At 31.9% G+C, this 23,634-nt stretch overlaps 2 protein-coding genes, 1 long non-coding RNA gene and 1 pseudogene across 8 annotated transcripts; 3 read left to right on the top strand and 1 right to left on the bottom strand.

Moving 5' to 3' along the window:
• Window positions 1-361: 361 nt before the first annotated feature.
• Window positions 362-4,916, top strand: LOC123892919 (cytokinin riboside 5'-monophosphate phosphoribohydrolase LOG3-like). Of its 5 annotated transcripts, none has more exons than XM_045942800.1 (7): window positions 362-673; window positions 1,629-1,726; window positions 1,932-1,962; window positions 2,103-2,202; window positions 3,775-3,845; window positions 3,945-4,088; window positions 4,539-4,916. In XM_045942800.1, exons 1-7 carry the CDS (start codon window positions 548-550, stop codon window positions 4,632-4,634), a joined length of 666 nt encoding a protein of 221 aa, XP_045798756.1. In that variant the 5' UTR covers window positions 362-547; the 3' UTR covers window positions 4,635-4,916. The 5 variants fall into 5 exon arrangements, with proteins under 5 accessions (XP_045798756.1, XP_045798758.1, XP_045798757.1 ...); XM_045942802.1 differs by lacking the exon at window positions 362-673 and adding an exon at window positions 1,076-1,193; XM_045942801.1 differs by lacking the exon at window positions 362-673 and adding an exon at window positions 1,100-1,233.
• A 3,921-nt stretch (window positions 4,917-8,837) lies between these two features.
• On the top strand, window positions 8,838-11,311 carry LOC123892921. 2 transcript variants are annotated; one of them, XR_006803314.1, is made up of 4 exons: window positions 8,838-9,009; window positions 10,338-10,476; window positions 10,579-10,649; window positions 11,076-11,311. It is a non-coding gene; the product is annotated as an uncharacterized LOC123892921 (long non-coding RNA). The 2 variants fall into 2 exon arrangements; XR_006803313.1 differs by lacking the exon at window positions 11,076-11,311 and having other exon boundaries at window positions 10,579-10,879.
• A 3,458-nt stretch (window positions 11,312-14,769) lies between these two features.
• Window positions 14,770-17,359, top strand: LOC123891658 (annotated as a pseudogene).
• A 5,115-nt stretch (window positions 17,360-22,474) lies between these two features.
• LOC123892922 lies at window positions 22,475-23,368 on the bottom strand. Its single transcript, XM_045942805.1, has one exon. The coding sequence runs from the start codon at window positions 23,269-23,271 to the stop codon at window positions 22,804-22,806; it is 468 nt and encodes a 155-aa protein (XP_045798761.1). The 5' UTR covers window positions 23,272-23,368; the 3' UTR covers window positions 22,475-22,803.
• Between the last annotated feature and the right edge of the window lie 266 nt (window positions 23,369-23,634).

Below are 23,634 nucleotides of genomic sequence, written 5' to 3' on the forward strand. Positions count from 1 at the left end.
CTCTTACTTATAAATTCATATTCAGGTCAATTAACATCCGATGTGAGACTTCTTAACACATCTCCCATGCCTAGCACTATTAAACTTCGTGGGTGGATATAAATAACGGATAATCTGACAGGTGGTCTACCGGATTTTAGAGAGACTTTGAATCACAATTTATTTCTACATATGCTCCCAAATAAAAGGGCAATATTTTTTTTTTTAAAATAATTTATTAAAAAGAGAAAATGAAATCTCTATTTTGTGACTACTTTATTTTAAGAGTAAAAGAAGTGTGGAAGTTGCAATAGTAGTTGAAGCGTGCTACCTAGACAGTCACGTGCGAAGACCAACGAAATTTTTATATATAAAGGCATGAGAAGAAGATTAGTAGTAGTAGTAACAAAGCAACCAAACAATTCTTCAATATAGTTACACTTTTCTTTCTCTTTATCCATTCCACTAAGAACAGAATCAATTAATTTGGAGGGAAATTTTCTTAAACAACAACAACCTTTGTGTCTGTGTTTGTAACAAAGTTAAATACAAAGGCACTATAAGAAAAATGGACACACGCAGTGTTGTTGAGATAAAACATTCAAAGTTCAAAAGAATTTGTGTTTTCTGTGGTAGTAGTCCTGGCAAAAAAACTACTTACCAAGATGCTGCCATTCAACTTGGCAATGAATTGGTATGTATCAATGTTTTGTTTTCATTACTTTCATTTTCCACTCTTTTTTTTCAATCCAATCCAAAGAACCCCCTTTTTCTCATTCTTTAAGTATATATATGTTCGGTATCACATTAGGTATGTCAGAATCACAGTGATCTACCGTGATTTTTTCAAAAGCTATACTACGTAGCTTCTACAAAATCACGGTGAATTAACTTATTCACCGTAATAGTTTATTATCAAATGGGGTGTGATAATAAAATGAGATCTTATGAGAATATTCATAAAAGAATAAATTTTTATTTTATTTTGAGGAAAATTAAACTAATTTTATGATGTGACATGACATCTTTAATATTCTGCTTCTATAGTGAATTTTCAGTTTTTGTAAGGTTATATACTCTGTATTATTGGTCATAGTTGAAGGCCAAAATGTTGTTTTTTTTCATCATTCACAATAACCCCAAAACATTAAACCAAAGTTTTCAATATTTTTGTTTAGCATTGATTGAAATCTCCATTTTTGTTTCCTATTAAGGTTTTAGTTTCAGTCAAACATTTGTACGGATTTATAAATGGTCTCTGTTGAGGAATAACTTTTTGTGCTTTTTTTCTTTCACTATTTGCATTTCAAAGTAACAGTTAAAAAATGTACTAATGTAATTGTAAATGTGTTCTTTTTTCTTCTTCTTCTTCTTCAAGATGGGGTCATTCATTGTGTATTTCTTGACATCATACATAATCATAGTCACCACCATTATTTGGTTTTGTTGTTTTTGTACTCCCTCCCCAAAACTCACTTTTTAGTTTCATCGAATAACTGATGTATCAGATGTATCTGGACCATTTTATAGTTCAGATTACCCAGATACATGATTTATTCAATGAATCTAAAAAGTAATTTTTTTTGCTTATATTCACGATCGGATAGTAATTTTATAGTACTAATTGTTAATGATTTTGGTGTGTGAAGGTTTCAAGGAACATTGATCTTGTGTATGGAGGTGGGAGCATTGGTCTAATGGGTTTAGTTTCACAAGCTGTTCATGATGGTGGTCGCCATGTCATTGGGTATATACAACACTTTTTTTGTTTCCTTTCATCATCATTTTAATTTTTCTAAAAAAAAAAATCTCTTTTTTCCCCCAAAGGTGTGTTTGGGAGTGAAAAAAAACATGAATTAACTCATTATCAATAATTAACCACCATGCTTTTCACTCATCATTAATCAACACTAACACTATCTTTGTCATTTTATTGTCTGTTGTTGTTACAGTGTTATTCCCAAGACACTCATGCCTAGAGAGGTAATTGTCCACAAAAAGCTTAACCTCTTTTTCCTTCTCCTAATAAAGTTTATTAAATAAAAAACCCATTTTTTATTTTGTAAAAAAAAAAATTACTTTTTTTAATCAATTTTTCTTACCATTTTGATGCCATTTTGCAGCTAACTGGTGAAACAGTAGGAGAAGTAAAAGCTGTTGCTGATATGCATCAAAGAAAAGCTGAAATGGCTAAGCATTCAGATGCTTTCATTGCTTTACCAGGTTAGCATGCAATATTTGTGTTAATTAATTTTCTAGCATTTTCTAGTTATAGCGTGAAGTAATTAGTAATTACCATATCTAAGTTTTTGATTCATGTGAGTATTAATTTTTTGGTGTTATGTTACTTGGTTTCTTTTTGTCTAGTAAAGTTGCTTAACTTTCTAGACTTATCCAAGAATTGTTCTGTTTTGTGGGGTTTTTCTTTTGCTAAACCTTTTTATCTTTCAATTTTTAAATTAAAATGTTTAATTATAATTATAATTAAATTTTATTGTTGATTGACAAGTTTGTGTTGTGTTGGTGTGTGGATGATTTGGATTTGGAAGTCACAACACGTAATGAATAGCTTTGACTAGTGGCCCATTTATCAAAGGACTAAAATGGAATTTCACAATAATGAGAAAGTGCCTTAAATCATGTTGTTTCAATGTTTTGTGTTGTATTGATGCAAATTACTTGATCATTACGAAGCACGGACACGGACGCATACACCTATATCAGAAATATCGACAATGATAATAATTTGAGAAAATCATTATCTAACACTGATATATGTTTAATAAGTTAACGAAACGAAACACATTTAATCTGAGAAGTGTTTGTGGTTCGTGTCACACATTCCGATGTTTATGATTAGTAGTATAAGCAATAAGCAAAAACAACCCTTCAAAGCTTACTTGAAAATGAACAATGATAGTGACCTTACATTACAATACCTTACCCTTTAAAATAGTAAAATATTGGACTGAAAATCATAGCTTCTGCATGCATCTCTGAGCAACTTTGGTTCAGGTTTCAGGTTATATACCATTTTTTTCCACTACTTTTGTTTGAACAATGGCGTGATACTAAAAAACTTGCTTGATTTGATAATGAAGGAAAGTAAAAAATGAAAAGGAACTTTCATAAGATAACAATTGCAATTAGCACCTGTATCTGACAATGCTTGATCCTTTTCAAAAAACCTTACTACTGCTAGTAGTGATAGTTGTTATTTTATTTATTATTTTGAGTACTGAAAATTTGTGACAGAGAGTGTGGAGGCACGCAAAGACAGTTTTCATTCACTCTTTTTCTTGGGATCCCTCCTATGGAAATTGATTCCCAAGGAATCACTTATTAATAAGTATACTACTCCACAAAGTAATTAGTATAACCTTAACTTGACACTAGTCACTACCAAATCCATTACTAAATTTGTACACAAAGTAATTACTAATACTAATTGATTCGGATTACATGCAGTCAAGATAGATCTGGCTGTCCGATCATGATCAGATGTTTCAGATTAAAAGAAGATTCAACCAAACAGTATGGCTGTTTTAAATCTAGACCGCTGATCTTAATCGAACAGTCAGATTTGTTTTGAATGCATGCAATCCCGATCGAGTACTAACTAAATATACCAAGAATTTAAGTTGCGGTCACATTGCGAACCATGATCTCGTTGTTAATTGTGGTCAAATGTGTCTGATGCGTCTTCAATTGTGATAACATTGCGGCCGTGTAGACATAAAAATTGTTAAATGTTAGTACAATTTAGAAGTAATAACTTATGCAAGTTGCATGCAGGTGGATATGGTACTCTTGAGGAGCTTCTTGAAGTCATAACATGGGCTCAACTTGGAATTCATGACAAGCCGGTAATAATTGACTCGTCATATTCTGCAATGAATCTATATCTATATCTATATCTATATCTATATTTTTATCTGATTATGATTGAAATTCTGAAATCGTAGGTTGGATTAGTAAATGTCGATGGATACTTTAACTCGTTGTTGTCATTCATTGACAAAGCTGTGGAAGAAGGATTTATTAGTCAAAATGCTCGCCACATTATTGTATCAGCACCAACTGCAAAGGAGTTAGTCAAGAATTTGGAGGTAATTAATTTGTCTTAACTTAAGACTATATATGTATTAAATTTGCATCTTGTTGCAATAAAACAAAAAATTGGATCTCAACTTTTTATCAGTCCAATATCCTCTGGTTTATTCTAGAACTCCTTTTCAATTTGATTCTCACAAGTTGAAGCTTATGTCCCATGTGAAATCAATTTCTTTCATTTCAATTGAAAAGTCACATCAAACAGATGTTTCTTTGATTTGAGTGATTTCATGTATACAAGTAGAAAATTGACAATTTTGTAAACTGAAATGAAAAAGATTAAAACATTAAGCACATTTATGTCATTAAGCTTTTAAAACCAATTGTATAATTAGATCATGTTTGGATAAAAAATGCGATTTGACGGAAGTTACACTTTGAAGCTTCAACAAAATTGCAGTGTCACAGTATTGTGTCAAATAACATTATTGTGTTTAATTTGACAGGATTATGTTCCATGTCATGAGGGTGTTGCTTCAAAGTTGAGCTGGCAGATGGAACAGCAGCTAGCATACCCTCAAGATTATGACATCTCAAGGTAGCTGTTAGCTGAGATTACTTCACTTGCAAGGAAGATGAGACCATATATAGAATTTTGGAGGTGGAAGATTAAGCTATTTTTCAACTACTATCAGTATTATGTTGTTTTGATTCTATAGTCCTTTAATTTCTTATGTAAATTACTTGGATTGACTTGAACCTATGAAAGTTAAACTACCTTTATTAGTACCTTGTTATAAACTTTGATTTTCTTAAAGTTGTAACTTGTAAGTATAATTAAGTACCTTCTTCTTAACTTATTATTAAATGCTCTGATTAATTAAGTAGTTTTTATTTGTAACTCAAGTTCATAGTCATAGTCATAGTCATCCTTATATCTTTTGTGTTGTACTCATTTTTATAAAATTGGCGTGTAAGGTCCGAGGTTATGTTGTTATGATGACAACTACAAGTACAATGCAATTGCGAGACATAAAAATTGTAATATTGCGGCTATAATTGCGATTACATACGTTGTTCTTTTAAAAGCATTTTTTTAAGTATCAAAGAGAGATGACAAATAATTTAATTAAGATATAAAATGGGGACACAAATGATAGTACATGACTTGGTATAGGGGTAATGTGTTGAACTGTGGTCCAACCTTAAATATGTGTTAATAATAAAGAATGGGACCGATTATAGGACAGTGATGTTCAAGGCTTGTCATGAAGTAACCAAATTTAGAGTTCAAATGGTCCATAGAACTAAAAACAAGGGACAAGAGGGTGACTAGGTGAAGGGGGCCAATTTCAAATGATAGTGGAAGTGCAATTGAGAGATAGATAATATTCCTAGGCTCATGTTGGACAAAGAGATTGAATTTTGTAGGCCATTTATTCTTCAACAAATGGGACAATGCCATGTGTTTCCAAGGGCAACATGGTATTGAAAGAAAAAGTTTAAGGGTCATGTGGCACATGCATCTATTGAAGACAATATAATAGCTATCTTTGGTCCCCAATTTCATCTAACAATTGGTAGTGGTTGAAAGAACTTTCTTTGGTACAATTGGCTATATAGGTTTTGAGATATGTTTAGAAGCTTTGAGTGGTTGTATACCTTTGAATTTTGATGGATATACCTTTGAAATGATGGTGAAAGTTGAAACATGAAATTGCAAAGAGGAATTATAGGTAAAAGCTTCAATCAAAGTTTAAAGATGTCTTCACTTTGTTATAGGAAAAATAAATTTGGAACAAACTCTCATTATGAGTTTTTCTTTCACTTTTTAACTTTTGAACTTTCAAAATGTAAAATGTTTTTGTTCAATGTAAAATGTTTTGATGTGTCCCTCAAGAAAATGTAAAATGTTTGGTGTATTTTTGGATCAGCTTTTGCCATATATGATTTTGAATAAAATTAAGGGTTTTGTTAACATGTACCCTTATATGCCCTAAGGGCACATGTTAAGATATCCAAATATAGAAACTCAACATTTAATCATGCTAGAAATTTAATGCTTCAAATGTTAAAGAGCACAAATTAGCATTTAATAGTTTCTATTTTTATTTCCTTAACATGTGTCTTAAGGGTACATGTTAACATTCTCCTAAAATTAATTAGGTTAAAATTATGTTTGGAGTGAAGTCATTTATATTTTGATATTTAAAAATAAATTTATCATAAAACATACCATGAAGACAAATAACACATACACATGTTTGGTTACAAGATGATGCCGCGTTTCTTGCGTCTCAATATTTCCTCAACGTAAAATTGCAGAAACTCCAAATTGTAGGATTCAATAAACGAGTAGTGATGCAATGGATTACCGCAAAAACAAGGAGCTAGATTGTTTGCAGTCACAAATCAGTGACTGCATGCAGTCAACAAGTGTAAGATCGTCTAATCAAGATCGAACGATCGTAATTTCATAATCAAAATTTAAAATAAAAAACATTAAAAGTTGTCTTTAAATAAGAACCGTCTAGTCCTGACGTGTTGACTGCATCCAACTGTATGAAGTAGTGAGTGCACTTAATCCGGATTCCAGAAATAAACATATGTATTTGTTGCCAAAATTGCATTATGATAGACACTACAAAATAATAATTTTGTTAGTAAAACCAAATACACATGTTTTGAGTAAGGAAGAGAACAATGTAATAAAAATAGAAGGTGAAAGTAATGTTGTAAGCATGTCCTAAAAAGAGGCTATATTGAAGCAATGAGTGGAAAAGAAAAGAGCATAGGGTCATAGGAAAAACTATCTTTATTCATATCAGTCAACTACTTGTCCTAATTCAAGAGCTAGTCTTGGCCATTGACTCGAGTAAAAACGGTTGAATGTGAATCATGTAATGCTTGTTTTGGCAAACATAAAAATGTCTAGGACCACTTTCTTTGCAAACGTAACTTCCAAAGAATATTTTATTGTTATGTTAGGTAACATTGTTTTTATATTACGACTCAAATCTGTTAAAATTTTCTTAATTGGAATGTTGCATCACCAAGGTTCCATCTATTGCAATCATAAATAATAATGGCAATTTCTTAAACCGTAACATGGGATGGTATTATCATGTGCATGCTGCACCATGAGTCCATGAACAAAAAAAAAAAAAAAGAAGGTTAAATATCTTTCGTGTTTACGAGTATTTTTGGTATAAGGAATTAATATGAACACAAATAAATATTTAATAAGTGTCAAGTGTGACTTCAAAATCAAAAGTTCTAACAAGTAAAAGTTGTAGTAGACTCACATTTCATGTTTTCTCTCCCCACCTCCCGTGAATCTTTTATACTCCCAATATTCTAATTTTGCCTTTGCAGAAAAATTAGGTTCGCAGAAACCGAATTTTTACTAGTGCAAATTCAGAGTAAATTTCGGTTTTTAGAAACCGAAATTTGTTTTCAAGGCAAAAAAAAACTTCGGTTTCTACGAACCAAAGTTTTTTCAAGGACAAAATTGAAAATTTAGGGGGATAAAAAATTCACGGGGGGTGGGGAGAGAAAACATCCTCACATTTTGGATCGTTTGTTTTGAAAATGTTTCCGATAGAGGCGTCTTTCATGGATGAGCCATGAGCCCATGACATAGGGCCTCATAAAAATTACAAGGGAGTAGTGTTAGTAAATGAGGAGTATAAAATAAGGGATTGTGAGTAAAAAAACTTTAGATTCTCTTTATTCTAAAACGAGTGATTTATTACTTACAAAATGTCCTAAAAGAGATTAAAAAAAGTCCTTAGTGCGCACCCCCAAAAAAAAATCCTGTAATGTTTGGAGAGAAGATCTTTCATTTACAACTTTTTTTTTTTTGTTGCAACCTTTGTATTTTGCCAACTTCATCTATTTTTTCATATAGTTATGGATATGACGAATATATTCCTCTTTATATGCATCTCCTCCAACCCTCAAGTCTCTAGTCCCCTTCTAAATTTTCGATGTTACTTCGATCTCTCTTCTCAAGAATTACCTTGTTACAATTTCTTATATCCAACCATTTTTTCTTGTCTCAAATTATAAAAAAAAAAAAAAAAATCAATTTTTACTTTTTAAGATTTACTTTTACTTATTCTAAATAAATGCAATTGCATTTAATTTACTCTCTATCTTCTTTTTCCCAAAATTCACACAATTAAAGTTTGGCCAAAATCAGCCTCTCTTTTAATGAGACAGATGCTGTTAAGCCATTGCCTGTTTATCGTGGGTTTTTGTCTAGTCCCCCATATTATGTAATTTTCCTCCATTTTTCTTTAGTTTTTATCTATAAAGGCACCTTTGCCTATTTTATAAAAGAAAAAAAAGTTTGGCCAAAATCTAAATGGGGACTTGAAATAAAAAGAAATGGAACAAATTAGAGGAGTAAAGTTGCTCAATTTAAATTTCAGAGCCAAAATCACACAATTGATAAATCAGAGGATATAAAATGCAATTAAACCTAATATTAATACCATAGAGAGGAGTCATATCTTACAATGTATAAACAATTAAATATATGAATTAATTTAAAAATTTGACGTAAAGATTAAAATGACCAATTGGTTAGGTTTGGGTAGGGGTAATCGTATCCGAACCAATTCAAAAGTAAAACCGTAAATCGATCCAATTCAAACTGAAACCGCAAAAAATCACATTTAGTTTTAACCACACGTATTATTTTTCTTCTAAACGGCACATATCATTTTTCTTCTAAACCAGAAAAGTTTGAGGTTTTCATTTCAGAAAATCAAACTAAACCGCAATACCTGTGAGTGTCCTCGCTTCACAGGTCACAATTTGTGTAAATTTTGCTCCTTTTTTATTTACCCTAATCCTGGATTTACCCCCTTTATGCACAATTAGGTTAATTCACGATGGATCATGTAATTGCTGGGAGGTTTAAACTGGGAAGGATAATTGGAACCGGGTCTTCTGCGGATATTTATATAGGTTTCTTTCATGTTTCTTATGTTTCTTTTTGAAATATTAAGGTCCCGTTTGGATTAGCTTATTTTTAAACTTATGCAAACAGCTTATGCAATTTTTATGTATTATTATAAATTTGTCAAGGTAGTTTATGATAAAATAGCTTATAAAAATACAATTTTCACCCGTGTGACCTTATAAAATAGCATAAAACCCAATTTATACTACATAAGCCGTTTGCATAAGCCCAAAAATAAGCTAATTCAAACGGCCCCTAAATGTAATATTTCTTTTTTTGGCATTGTTTTATATTGTTGTTTACAATTGGCTGATCCTTTTTGTATCAGCTGTTGATATACGAACTAGGGAGGATGTTGCTGTCAAGAAAGATCGTATGTTTAGTTCTCATAAATTTCTTGAGATTGATTAATGTTTTCCTGTTTCTAATTGCATGTTTATTATCTTAGCTGTGATTAATGTATAGGATCAAACCACCTTTGATTTACTCTATGGAACATGTATTTTATAGACAGTAAAATTTGTTTGTGTCCATTGCAGTGTTCAAGAATTCCATGTTGTAGACATTGTCACTTCTGAAGATCAAGTTATTAGCGTCCTATAGTCTTTTTATCGATGTTATGAGTGTTCCAAATCCAATAACAATGCATGTCCTTGGGGAAATAACATTCCCCTCAGTCTCTTTTGTCATCTTTGGGGACAATAGTGGGATCCATCGACACTAATGTAATGGTATTCAAGAAATCATGAAGAATGACTTTATGGATTGCAGTGATATTTGAAATGCTAAATTACCTCAAATATGGATATGCAAACTGTGGTTAAAATTTTTGCCTTTTAGTTTATCTTAGACTGTTCATCATATTCATGATCTTTCTTTTGCCTTGTTTTAAGAAGCTTTTCATATCAGTTAGTGATATTAGTCTGCTTGTGATGTTCTATGTTTTTAATTCCTAACCATCATGTCCTCCCCCCGGAAAATTTCCAGGAGCCTTGGAATGCCGAGAATCCACAACTTCACTATGAATCAAAATTTTATAAGTTTCTTCAAGGAGGAAGTAAGTCAATGTTGTTATTTCTGTTTACCCATTTTGGTAGTGAAATAGTATTAACTAATAGCTAATGCTAAAGCTTCTTCACATGGAAATGTGTTTGTTTTCTTGAATTTGGAAGTATAGCCTGATTGATTCATTGATTATCATATTCTTAACTTAATTAGAATCAGAACCATTTATCTTAAGCCATGCCCTCAAAGTAGATTTAAGACTGAAAAAGTTTCAGAAAACAGTTGAGATTTTCCTTTTGAGTAACCCAACTCGGTTCCTTATTTGCAGCCGGGGTACCTCGCCTCAAGTGGTTTGGAGTTGATGGAGACTACAATCTCATGGCAATGGACCTTCTTGGACCTAGTTTGGAAGATCTGTTCAATTATTGCGACAGGAAATGGACCTTCTAGGACGACAATCAAACAAGGTATAACTTTTATAGTTTTTCACCGAATCCCTATGTTTTTATATTTTAAGAGGGAATGCTAATGTTTTACTCCAGTTCTTTTAGGTTTTAACTTTATTTCAGGTCTACATTATCGACTATGGTCTCGCCAAACATTTCAGAGATCTTCGGACTCATGAGCACATACCATATCAGTAAATTTTGTCTCCGCCACTATTTCAAGATATTACGATGTTATAGAAAAACACTCTTTGTGGAAGATCCAACCTTTTGTTTCCATATTAATTGCACATGTTTTCCTTGTATTTTAAGCATTTACAACAATTTGATACATATTCTGACATTTTTCAAGTAGATATTTTACTCTATTAACAAGAACAGTGATAATTGACATTACTGTAAATTATCTAGTACAATCTGCACCTTAAGTATCTAACGTGGGAAATAATTTATTTTCCTTGTCATGACATGGTTTCAGGTCTACTTTGTCTATTGTCTGTTTTCTTATTCCAGTACCAAAACTGCTATATACTGTGATCCGCGATTGACAACGCCGACTTGTTTGTTTGGATTTTGCTTTCTAGTAGAGGTCACTCACTATATTTTTGTTCTAATAACAGCGTGACAGTGGCGAGGCGGCTATGAATGCAGGGCCATCTGGTAGTCCTCCATCTGCTGCATAGAGAATTTAACCTGTGTATGAGACCAAACAGCCAACAAGGTGGAATTTCTCCCCCTTCCTAAGACATGCTGTAGAGAGAACTCTGTTTTAATTTCTCCTCCTTACTAGATACATGTTTTATTCTCAAGAAGAAAAAAATATTGGATAAAACTAGAGTTGTAGTTCATAGTGCATTTATTTTATATGGCATTTTCTAAAACCTTTCCAATTACTTCTATAATTTAAAAATGGTGTTAAACAATGAAAAATTGTTTGGTGAATCAAATTTTTTATTCCTTGGTAGTAGTAATATATTTTCTCATTGGACTCTTCGGGTAACCCACTATCCAACCCAATCCAACCCGAAAATTAGTGGGTTTACCCAACCCGGCCCGATGTTATAACGGATGGTTATTTTACCAGACCCAATCTGAAGTAGCTTATGTGGTTTAGGTTTTGTTTTTAGCCAAACCCAACCCAATCCGGCCCACGTACACCCGATTATATTCAATCTTCAATCTTCATTGATTTTTACTTCACTTTTCGGTTTTCGCATACTGTCTTTTAATTTGCCTACTTTATATTGGATCCGAATTGGGCAAAAAAAAAACAGCCACCACACAGGCGAATGTAAAATTCTTTCTCCTCCACCTAACGACGCATTGTGTTTTGCTTATTTTGGCCAAAATATGCACGGGGGTGGTAAATTAGAAAAAGGTAAAATTGAGGTGTCTTCTATCTAAATTGCTCATTTTAAATTAAAGGAAAAATCGTACAATTGTAATATTTGAGGACTCAAAAGTAAAATTAAACCTTTTATTAAACCAAAATGCTACTGAGGCACAAGAAATGTCAAATTCAGCAAAACATATGTATTTTTTTGACGATAAAATAAGGCTTAATTAATAAAATGGTCCCTTAAAGACATTTTTGATTTCAGATTGGTCCCTTAAAGAAAAAAAGGTTCAAATAGGTCACTTAAAGAAAAAAAAAGTCCGAATAGGTCCCTTAAGGACCAAACTGATTAACGGATATGTCTTTAAGGTACCTATTCGGACCTTTTTTTCTTTAAGGGACCTATTTGAACCTTTTTTTCTTTAAGGGACCAATCTAAAACCAAAAATGTCTTTAAGGGACCATTTTATTAATTAAGCCATAAAATAAACTTTCATTCATTCATATGTATTCATTCATATTTTACTTTTTAGCATGAAGAACTTTTTTTTGGATTCTTATGGGCCAATCACTTTTGATTCGAGATCGGAAGTTAGTGTCGATCTAGTGGCAACTTTGGGGCTGGGTTGGTGTCTTTGATGGCCTGAAATCTGAGGGGTGTCTTTCTGATTTTGGGATTAGGAGGTGGACCTCTATTAGGTGGTTTGGTTTTTGTTGTTTATTTTTGGCGTTCCGCATATATACGACACCCTATTATGTAGTTGCTTTTTTACCGGTCTCTGTTCGCCTTATGCAGAGACTTGGTTAATAATATATTCGCTGTTCAAAAAAAATTCATATGCTAAGATAACAACAATACAAGAGATCAAGATAGTTAAATATTCAATAGAGATAGTATAAAACTTTCTACCGAAAATCACTTTTTTTTTCTCATATTATAAAACAAAAAAGACCAATTTATATTATTTTTAAGATTTATTTTTACTTATAACTTATTCTCATGAAATTTGCATTTAATTTACCCTCTCTCTTCTTTTTTTCATAATCAATAATCAGTAAAAAAAAAAATTATATCTTCCGATGAAAGTTTAAAAACAACACAAAAAGTCATACTTCAAATTATTATATTTTATTTTCCGTGTGAATTTTTGTTTTTGTTTAAGGGATTGAGGGAGTATTAATTATTATCATCATAAATTTAAAGTGAAAAATAATTGATTTGTATTTGATAAAAGCAATATTAATTCTTGACAAAGAAGCAATATTAATTAAAGGACATATTTTGATTTGAGTTTGTATTAAAAATTGAAAGAGTAACCAATCATGTTCTAATAGTAAGAGTATTAGTTCTCTTAAGTATGTTGTGAAAGTATCAATAGTTAGTTGTTTCAATGATGATTGACGCTAAACTTGTTAGGGAGGACCACAGTTCGATCCCCCGCAACTGCGATCGGAAAGGGGCTGAAACCACTTGATGTCAGAACTGACTCTCAAACCAGATTAAACCGGTGGTGAAAACAAAAAAAAAGTATGTTGTTAGAGTTTAATTTCTAACTCATACTTATGACCTGTGAAGAAAATCCGATTGAAAGGAGATAACACAACTAATATGCCCCACATGATTTACCGACGGAGATTGGTCATCATTAACGATTGTAAAATTTTTTTACCAATATCATGGTAACAAAAAAAATTAGAATTTTTTTTTGTTACCATGATATCGGTACGAAGTTTCCACTGTTCCTCTTTCAACCAAATTTTTTTCATACACATGAGTCAGAAATCGAACTTCTGACTACGTGCTTAAGGGACCAAAACTCTTACCACTTGCACCAGTTCATTGTTGATTTGAATTTTTTTTTTTAACAAATAGGTTCCTTTTTATATTTATTTATTTATTTATGTTTTATACTTTGGTTAAAAAAAAAATTATGTTTTATACTAACAAATCTAGCTCTTTAAGCCGATAGGTTTGGTTAGCAAAAACAGAACACATACACACCCACGATGCTGTTCTGTTCTGTTTTCCTCTCTGTCTGTGTTGGCATTTTATTTGTGCATTCGTGTCGGTTATATCATGCAGAATCCCTATTTGAACGCCAACATCTACTCCACTCAATTCAATCCTGTTCTTTTTCAACATAATAAAAAAACATGTTCAACTGCTACTTAGGTTTTTTGACTGGAACTATTTTCGTGGAAACATTATCGTCTAGTCAGTTACATGGCTTTTTTATTTATTTATTTATTTATCATGTTTTTTGTTCCTTTTTTCTGCCGCAGACACAGACACTTCTGTCTCTCATACTCTCAACCCTACTCCATTATTCAACTCTCTCTTCATTTTCATTTTTTTAAAAGGTTCTTATATTTTACTATTTTCATAATTACTATTACATTCTTTGTTTACTTTCTCTTTTAGTGTTTCAGCTACCTCACATGGTGAATCTGTTACATTTTTGTTTTTTTAGTTTGATTGTCAAAATTTATGATTGTTGCAATTTTGTGCTATGAAGCACAGACACGATGATAGTTATAATTATATTGAATTATGTCATTTTTTTTTAAACTATTATCTTATTATCTGTGTTGACACGTCAGTGTTCGAATGTGTCCCGCGTCAGTATTTGTGTTTCACCATGAGATATTACTTTGTTGGGGATTTATAGGAATTATTGTTGTTTGAGTTTTCTATGATTTCTTGTGGACAAGTAGCCCTAATTCTTGTGTTTTTTTTTTTGTTTTGTTTTGAACATATATGAGAAATTTACTGTGGTGGGAATTTATAGGAATTATTGTTGGGGGTTTCTATGACTTCTTGAAGAAAAGTAGCATTGATTATGCAATGAACCTATAAAAGTGAAATTTACTTATAAAATGTCAGGGAGTGAGTATGCATTTCAGGTAAGAAATTCATAAAAGAAATTATAGCTAAAATGAACTTTACATGTACTTGAAATGTGAGGGAAATATTTTAAAAGAAAAATGCATGCCCTATCATTCTTGATTTTGTTTTTGTGCTATGTATAATTAGAAAAATATTTATTACAGGAAGTGACAATGAAAGCAAAAAGAAAAGGTGGCAATCTAGGTCTAAATGAGATGAATAAGGAGTCAAAGACGAAAATGAGAGATTTGAACAGGGGTGTGGATCCTCAGCTATGGCATGCCATTGCTGGAGGAATGGTGCAAATGCCAGAAGTTAACTCTAAGATCTTCTACTTTCCTCAAGGTCACGCCGAGCATGCATGTGAGCTAGTGAATTTCAGTGCTCACTCCATAATTCCGCACAAAATTCCGTCTTTAATTCCATGTAGAGTTGAATCTATCAAATATATGGCTGATCCTGAGACAGATGAGGTGTTTGCAAAACTCAGGCTTGTTCCTCTGCATATTAGCCAGGTTCGTTTTGACGACGATGATGATGGTGTTGGTGGCATTGGCGTGTCTGAAACTAAGGATAAACATCAATGTTTTGCGAAAACCTTGACACAATCTGATTCAAACAATGGTGGTGGGTTTTCGTGTCCTAGACACTGTGCTGAAACACTTTTTCCTAGTTTAGACTATTCAGGTAACCCTCCTTCTCAGGACATTTATCCCAAAGACGTTCATGGCGAAATATGGCCTTTCAAACACGTTTATAGGGGCACGCCAAAGCGGCATCTGTTGACAACTGGGTGGAGCCCTTTTGTTAGTGACAAGAAAATTGTTTCCGGGGATTCCATTGTGTTTGTAAGAACTGAAAATGGTGATCTTCATGTCGGACTTCGGAGGGCTAAAAGGAAAAGGGATGTTAGACCTGATCCTTCGTCAGAGATGAAACCTGGCAGTGGAATTGGAATTCGTCCTGATTTACCTTACGGAGTATTTACATCGTATTCGGGAGAAGAAAATAATAAACTTCGAAGAAATGGTAAAGGCAATGGATTGAGAATAAGTGATGGGATGATGGGTAGAGGGAAAGTGAAAGCTCAAGAAGTTATTGAAGCAGTAAAACGTGGTACTAATATGGAGCCGTTTGATGTTGTTTACTATCCTCGAGCAGGTACTCCCGAGTTCTTTGTGAAAATTTCTTTAATTGGAAAAGCACTTCAGATTAGGTGGTGTCATGGAATGCGATTCAAGATGGCCATCGAAACTGAGGACTCGACGAGGATAAGTTGGTTTGTCGGAACTGTTGTTTCTGTTCAGGCTTCTGATCCAGCATGGCCTGAATCTTTTTGGAGATTTCTCCAGGTATAGTCATGTTTACTACTCTTATATACCATCTATGTTGCTATATATAGAATTTCGCTGGTTGGATCACCTGTTAGAGTATCAAATTTGTCGACAATTAATATTGTTTTGCAAGCTTACCATTCAGAAACAGTGGAACATTGCTGTTACTGATAAAACTGTTAGAAGAGGTTATGAAGCACGGACACTGACACGTAGACGCCGATAATAATTTGAAAAAAGACATAATTCAATGTAATCATATGTGTCGGTGTCGGACACCGACATGTGTCCGACACGGAACACACCTAATCCGAGGAGTGTCTGTGCTTCATAAGAGAATTAGCTTAGTACTGATGAATTTCACATTGTCCTTGTTTTTTGTGTGTGTGCATATTACTTAACAGTAGGTCATTTTGAATTTTGTTTCGGCTTTGAATAATCTTCTGATATATCACACTTTTTAGGTTGAATGGGATGAACCGGAGTTACTTAAAAATTTGAAAAGGGTGAATCCGTGGCAAGTTGAAATAGTATCGAACATGCCTTCGATCCCTCTTTCCCCTTACGTACCACCAAGGAAGAAATTGAGATTGCCTCAACACCCAAATTATCCCCTTGATGGCCAATTTTCGATGCCAACTTTTCCGAACAACTTTCTAAGTCCCAATATTCCAATTTTTCATTTACCCGGAACTACTCCTGTCGGCATGCAGGGAGCCAGGCATCCTCATTTCAGTTTTTCCTCATCAGACTTTCACCTCAATAAATTTCCATTAGGTCTCTTTAAGCCTAGTTTCCAACAGCCGTTTAATCATACTGCTACAACATCGATGACGGTCCCTTATAATAACACAATGTTGCAAAAGCCAACCACAAGTGAGAATGCTTCGTGCCCGCTAACTTCTACACAATCTTCAGAGAAATCAGATCATGTGAAGCCCTCACATCTCATGCTTTTTGGCCAAAAAATTACCATCGAGAATAAAATTTCTTCGAATACAACTGCTGACGCTGGAAATGAAAGTATCGAGAAGAAAATGACTAATAACTTTTCCGATCTTCATCTACAAGGCCTGCCGAAATGTTCCTCTGGTGAGAGATTCGAGTTGAATCATAAGAATTAATGCAAAGAAACCTTAAGGTACGAACGAATAAAATTTAGTATCATCTTTGTATTGCAAATATTTTTCCTTCTCCTAGAAATTGATGTATGATATATTGTTAATAATCAAATGTTCTTTCAGTGACTTCATCGCAAAACTTCTGGTTGAAAATTTTTCCACTAGTGGCACCGCGCGAGAATGGAGGGGTGCACCGCAAGAAAATAAACCGTCGGTTAAATTGTAGAGCTTGATGATCAATTATCCTTCCTGTAGCAATTTTTTTCCTTTTCTTTGGGATTATATAATATGGTTTACATTGGTATTTTATTTTGTTGCAAAATTTTGTTGGGAATAAATGTGAGGGAGAGAAGGATTATAGGAATTTGCTTATGTATTCCAACTATGACACTTTATTCATTCCAATTCTGTTTCATCTTGCATTATTTGCAATCTAAAACTGAAATTTATATCATGTCACTAATGTCAGTTTAAAAAATTTCCATTTTCATAGGCTATTAGTTATTGAATGAATCTAAAAATGAATTTTTGTTTATATATGAGATTGACCATTAGTTAGTTTTTTCTAAAGTGTGTTTAGCTTATTTCTCTGTTCATAGTATATATAGGGCTTTCACCATTATTGTAATGTAACATGATAATTCAAAATATTTAATTCATAATGAAAAAAGTCCTTTTTTTTTTTCAATTGGGTGATTCTCTCAAGTCTCAACATCAACAATATATTTTAAATTGGAGAGTATTATAACATGATTGAATTTAAAAAAATTCATATAAACAGTACAAAATCCCCTTCTAATATAATTTTCAAGTTCCAGAAGGATTTTGTATTGTGAAGAAAAATAATTTTCGAGTTCCAGAAGGATTTTGTATTGCGAAGAAAAAATAACTCTAAAAAATTTCTTTTCTCACAAATTTCTCTATTCCTTCCACTTATTTATTCATATTTTTTTTTCAAAACATTTTCCTCTCCTCTAAACACGCAAACATAGTCCGAAACAAGTTCTCACGAATTTGATCATTGACTCGGAAAAAATCTGTTAAGAAAGGAGAAACTATTGTGTGTTTCAGAGGTTTCATAACAACGACTAATCAGTACTAAACAATATGTATTATTAATTTAAGATCAAACATCTCAGATCTATTATAGCAGCACGCAATAACTGCGTTCAATCCTATTCCATTAGTCAATGTGGGTGATTAGAAAACTTCATCATGAAGCATCACAAGGAAACTAAAAAGACTAGGAAAAAAAAACTAAAAAGAAAAACTTTTTTTTTTAATACTGCAAAATTTTATTTAATAAGAGTTCTATGCACAAGAAGTATAAAGAAGCTCCAAAGGATAATTACAACAAAAGCAAAAGGAAGAGGTAAGGAAGACAAATGTACCGTTTGACCTAGCTTTTTTTCCTCTCCTTTTAAACTTATGCAAACAACTTATGTAAGATATGTATCATAGTTTGATGAGTTGATGGCAATAATGGCTACCGATAGCACATCAGCAAAGGGCTGCAAGATATGTATCATAGTTCAATGAATTAATCATAATTAAATTGAATTAACAATTTATTCGACTGAATTAATCATATTTTTTTCATATGATTAATCAAATGTTGTAGATGTCAAAAAAGTGATTGGTTTACATCAAATATTATTTTAGTTGTTATCCTTTGATTTTATAATTGTGGATCAAGCAACAACATTATTAAGATAATCACATTTTATTTCACTTAAATAATTCAAAACATAAATCAAATCATTTAAATACATTTTTGACAATACTTGTGCATCATTAGCATTTTGGTTTAATAAAAGGTTTAATTCACTTTTAACCTTCAAATTTTATAATTGTACGATTTTGTCTTCTAAATTTAAAATGAGCGATTTAGACCTTATAAACTTTACCCCTTTTATGAATTACTATGATTTACCACTCTCTATTCATATATTAACCAATTTGAGATGACGTGGATTATATGAATATTTATTATAAAAAAAAAAAAATAGGCCATGCAATGTTTTCCAAGAGTAGAAGTCATCTACCAAAAAAAAAAAAAAGTAGACGTCATCTACTTCACAAAATCATGGTTTTGTATGATTCTTCTCAAAACATTATCGTGTCTCCATTTTCTTCTCTCTTTTTTTTAAATTATTACTATAAGCAATAGATATTATAAATTGAGTACAAGAGATACTCATAACCTTACAATATAGCACACCAGAGCACAAAGTAAAGTTATATGTTTTGTGAACAAGTGACAGGATTTGTACACCAACCCAAACAAATAAAATTTGACATTACAATCCGACCTACCAATAAACCCAAATCAAGAAATAAATTTGATGCTATCAACTAGCCTTAAAAAAATCAGCTATCTCTCTTCTAAAAAAGAATATTATTTTTCATCCTCCAAACACACCAAATTTTTGCTAGCGAAATTAAATGATTCCTCTTTGATTTGATTAACTTACCAAAATGAAGAAAATTCTCACATCCCACACACCTACTACAAGAACCAAATCCCATCCAATATATAAATGGTAGTCCAAAGCCTTTTGTGAAAAAAACAAAACAACGTGATCGATATCCTATAAAACTGATAAACAAAACACACATGATAGATCATGAGAAGAAGGCAGAATATTTCTATGAGTTAGAACAGCTCTTGTGGGTAACTTGTCCAGCAATAAACGCCACATAAATACGCTCATTTTTAACGAAACGTCATTCTTCCAAAGCTTACGAATATCATCTTGCAAACTTGAATATCGATTTTACCAAAAAAACGGCCTGCGGTGTCTAGCATATCCAACGACAACTGTCCCCCCTATCCTCAACCACATTAATCTCTAGTAAGAACTGCTCTAATTCAACCAATTCATTCTCTTCCACCAAGGTTAAATCTGAAACCCAGTTCCAATCCTTAAAGGTCACATCCTCATTCCTTACAAACTTGTCTACTACCGTGTCCTTAAATTAGGTATATCACCAAACTATTTCTCACACCAAAATCCAACATGTTTGCCATTCCCCAGACCAATACTAACGTTCGATCGAAACCATAACAAATCGGTGGAATTACCCACCGTTACTTATACAGTGCTCGAATTAGTTACTAATCTAGACACCAAAATTATTAATCGGTCATTAAGTTAGTCGCTAACATATTGGTGATTAATAATTGAACAATTTTTTTAAAAAAAAATTTATGTCAATCCTTTGGTTCTCAAGAGAAAGGGACTCGATAATCTAAAATAACAACTTATTAAACTTGATCTTTGAATCAATTACAAGTTCATTGAAGGACTAATTTAGGGACGAATTTAGCGTCAAATATTTAAAATCAATCACTATATATATGCATAGATGAGATCAAAACTTTTCAGTCTCTAAATTGATCTTAAATAGTGAACTTATTGCAGTGTTAAATAGTAAGCACATACAAATATATAGCATGAAAAGTTATAAACTATCAACAGTATATAATTAAGTTATCTTATTTGCTCAAGACTATTACAAGTGTCACAATATATATTTTGGTTGAAATGATAAGAAGCCAACCAATTGAGTCTAAGGAAGTGATGAATGAAATGATACCAGCAATGATCAATGATCGATGCTGAAAGTGATAAGATACACTTTGATTGAATTTTTTTTTTTTGACAATAATACTTTGATTGAATTAAATCAACTAATATGGTGTTTTTATACCTTGTGAAAACATGTTGATACCTTGTGTGATCAACCTTTGTTATTTTATCCAACCACCTCTCTAGTCTATCCTATATCATTTTATTTACTCAACTATATAGTTTATTATCCTATGTAACTTATCTCATCCCAATAAGTAGGACAAGACTTGTTCATCAACGCTTTTTATAAGAATTTTTTATAACATTTTTATTCAAGGACTGACTAATTAAAGACACAAATCAGTTGGCAAGGGATAACAAGTATCACAAAAGGAAAAAAAAAAGTGAGGTAGATTTATTTTTCTACTTAAAAAAAAAGTGATGTAGATAACAATTGGAAGTTGGAACAAATAGCAACTACAAGGAATTATCCTAATTTATGGTCAAAGGAAGCTTCAACAGACTCAAATTTGCTTATAAAAAATTTGAATAGAATTTCCATAGTTGAATTGATCCGTATATAGATGATTTTCTGGGTATTATACAACAAACATTAAAGCTATCCATATCCAGACAACACTACTTGCATTATTTTTATGTTTTTACATGGATGAAATAACAAAGTTATTACTCTGTATAAGCTCATACACATAAGTGAGAGAGTCGGAGTTCCAAACCTGATCATGAAGTCTAACCTAATAATTTCAGCATTTATTTGTCAGTTGAGCTATGACTTATAGACTACTTGCATTATTTAATTAGTTATATATGTACATGATCTTGTAAGTATGTCATCATTTACACTTTCTTTATTTGAGAAAAAAAATAAAAGAAAGAATATGCTATTTTTTATGAAAAAGAAAGAATATGCTAGAATTTAGAATATTTATGATTGTATATTATTAAAAATTAACGTGTAAAAAACGCTACTCTTTGATGAACCATTGCTGTTTCTCACCAACCAGTTTGTTTAAGTCTTTTGGTTAACCACTAATCTTGTTACCCACAGACTCTAATGACGTCTTCATTTTCCACACGACGTCGTTTTCAACAATGTTCCCATTCGTTACGTGTCTTGCCCTTGCATTTTTCATCTCTTGAACATACCATGTAGTTAATCTCATAGTTAAAACCCAACAAAGAATAGATAATCATGGTTTTAAATGATAATTGTTTGAAGAAAATGTGATTGTTAATATTATTATGGGTTACTCAACAAAAAATTTATTATTTTTACTTTCTTTTATTTCTTGCATGATTTCTGATAAAATCATATAATTTTGTTTAGAGATGGATGGGACTCTTCTAAAAATTTTAGAGAGCAAAGTGAAATTAACAAAACATGGTGGTTAAAATATTAACCTTTGATTTTAATTTCAACTTTTTTTTTTTACGATTAATTTCAACTTTATTAACTACTCATTTTAATGTAGCGAAATCCAAAAAAAAAAAATCACAGGCAAAGAAATAGTTGTGATCTTTATTTTTACCTATTCTTATCCGTTGTGTTATTTAGACACATAATCATCAATACAAGTCCGGCCCTGAGCTAAAGTAATGAGACATCGCATGTAAATGAGTGTGGAATCATATTTAAAGAGGAAAAAAAATTATTCAATGTGAAAGAGAATAGTAAAAGTTGAAAAACATATAAATATAAGTGTTTATCTAATTTTGTGTTAAAAGAAGAAATTAGAGTCAGCTTAAATTACATTTGCTCAATTTTATTCTTTTAAATTGTATTTTTACAAATTTATCCCAAAAATTTACAAATATTAAGGGAATGAAAACAGAACATAGACAACAAAAACAAGAAGAAACATGGCCACAAAAGATCATAGTACATGATTATTGATTAAGCATGCATTAAAAGGATTAATATAGTTAATTACAATTACAAGCATAATGAGTGATCCAAATCATAAATGTTAATAAAACTCTTAGACACTCAAAATGAAGGTAGATTAGACTCATTAGTTTTCTTATGCATCATTAATCATATCATAATATAATTAATTAACAAAATAAAATAAAATCAATCTTCAAACCCAACTTTCTTCCAAATAGCATTCCTAACACTACGCAAATCTCTACCTTTCAAAGTTCTTCCTTTCCCTTCATGAACAGAAAAAGAAGCTCCTCTTGTTCTAGCAAGATACTCATGAGGATGTAAATGAACACCTTCATCATAATCATCATCATCACTATTCTCTTTGTTCTTCTTTGACCAATCTGGTATATTCATTGGTAATGAAGATGAACCTATTGGATTAACTTTGTTATTAGCTTCCATTTTTCTAGAAACTTTTTTCAAACCTGGTATACTTTTTTTTGGTTCTGTTGTTGTGTTGGAATTTGAATATGACATGTTCCATATATCAGCTTCATCAAACTCCAATTCAGTTGTTTCTGATGATTTTGTATTGAAATTTGTCTTTGTCGAATCTGATGTTGGAAAAATGTAACTTTTTCTTGAAAGGAAACTCTTCCTAGATGAAGCCATTGAATGAAGTTAACTTGTCTCTTTCTCTGTTTCTCTCTGTTTTCCTCTGTTTTTTTTTTTGTTACTATGTTTTCATATTGTTCTGGTTTTTCTCTATATATTTATACTCTGGTCTCACTCTACGCGTGATTAAAGATAAACAAGTAATTTATATTCCCTCATGTCACGATCACAATAAGTAAAAAATCATTAATGTAGCGATCGTTAGTTGGTTCGGTGCTAATTGATATTAAATTTGATAGAGAAGATCACAGTTTGATTCGCTGCAGCCGCGATCTGGAGGAGGTTGAAACTATTTGAGGTCAGAACTGACCCCCGAACTAGATTAAGTGGTCTAGTTGGGCTGAATTTTTTTGAAAGACA

Source organism: Trifolium pratense, linkage group LG6, assembly GCF_020283565.1.
Source record: "Trifolium pratense cultivar HEN17-A07 linkage group LG6, ARS_RC_1.1, whole genome shotgun sequence".
NCBI classification, from domain to species: domain Eukaryota; kingdom Viridiplantae; phylum Streptophyta; class Magnoliopsida; order Fabales; family Fabaceae; genus Trifolium; species Trifolium pratense.

Coding starts and splice junctions, on each gene's coding strand:
- LOC123892922 (XM_045942805.1), bottom strand. CDS start 23,271: ATGGCTTCATCTAGGAAGAGTTTCCTTTCAAGAAAAAGTTACATTTTT.
- LOC123892919 (XM_045942800.1), top strand. CDS start 548: ATGGACACACGCAGTGTTGTTGAGATAAAACATTCAAAGTTCAAAAGA. Junction 1,727..1,931: donor GGTGGTCGCCATGTCATTGG/GTATATACAACA, acceptor TTGTTGTTACAG/TGTTATTCCCAAGACACTCA. Junction 1,963..2,102: donor AGACACTCATGCCTAGAGAG/GTAATTGTCCAC, acceptor GCCATTTTGCAG/CTAACTGGTGAAACAGTAGG.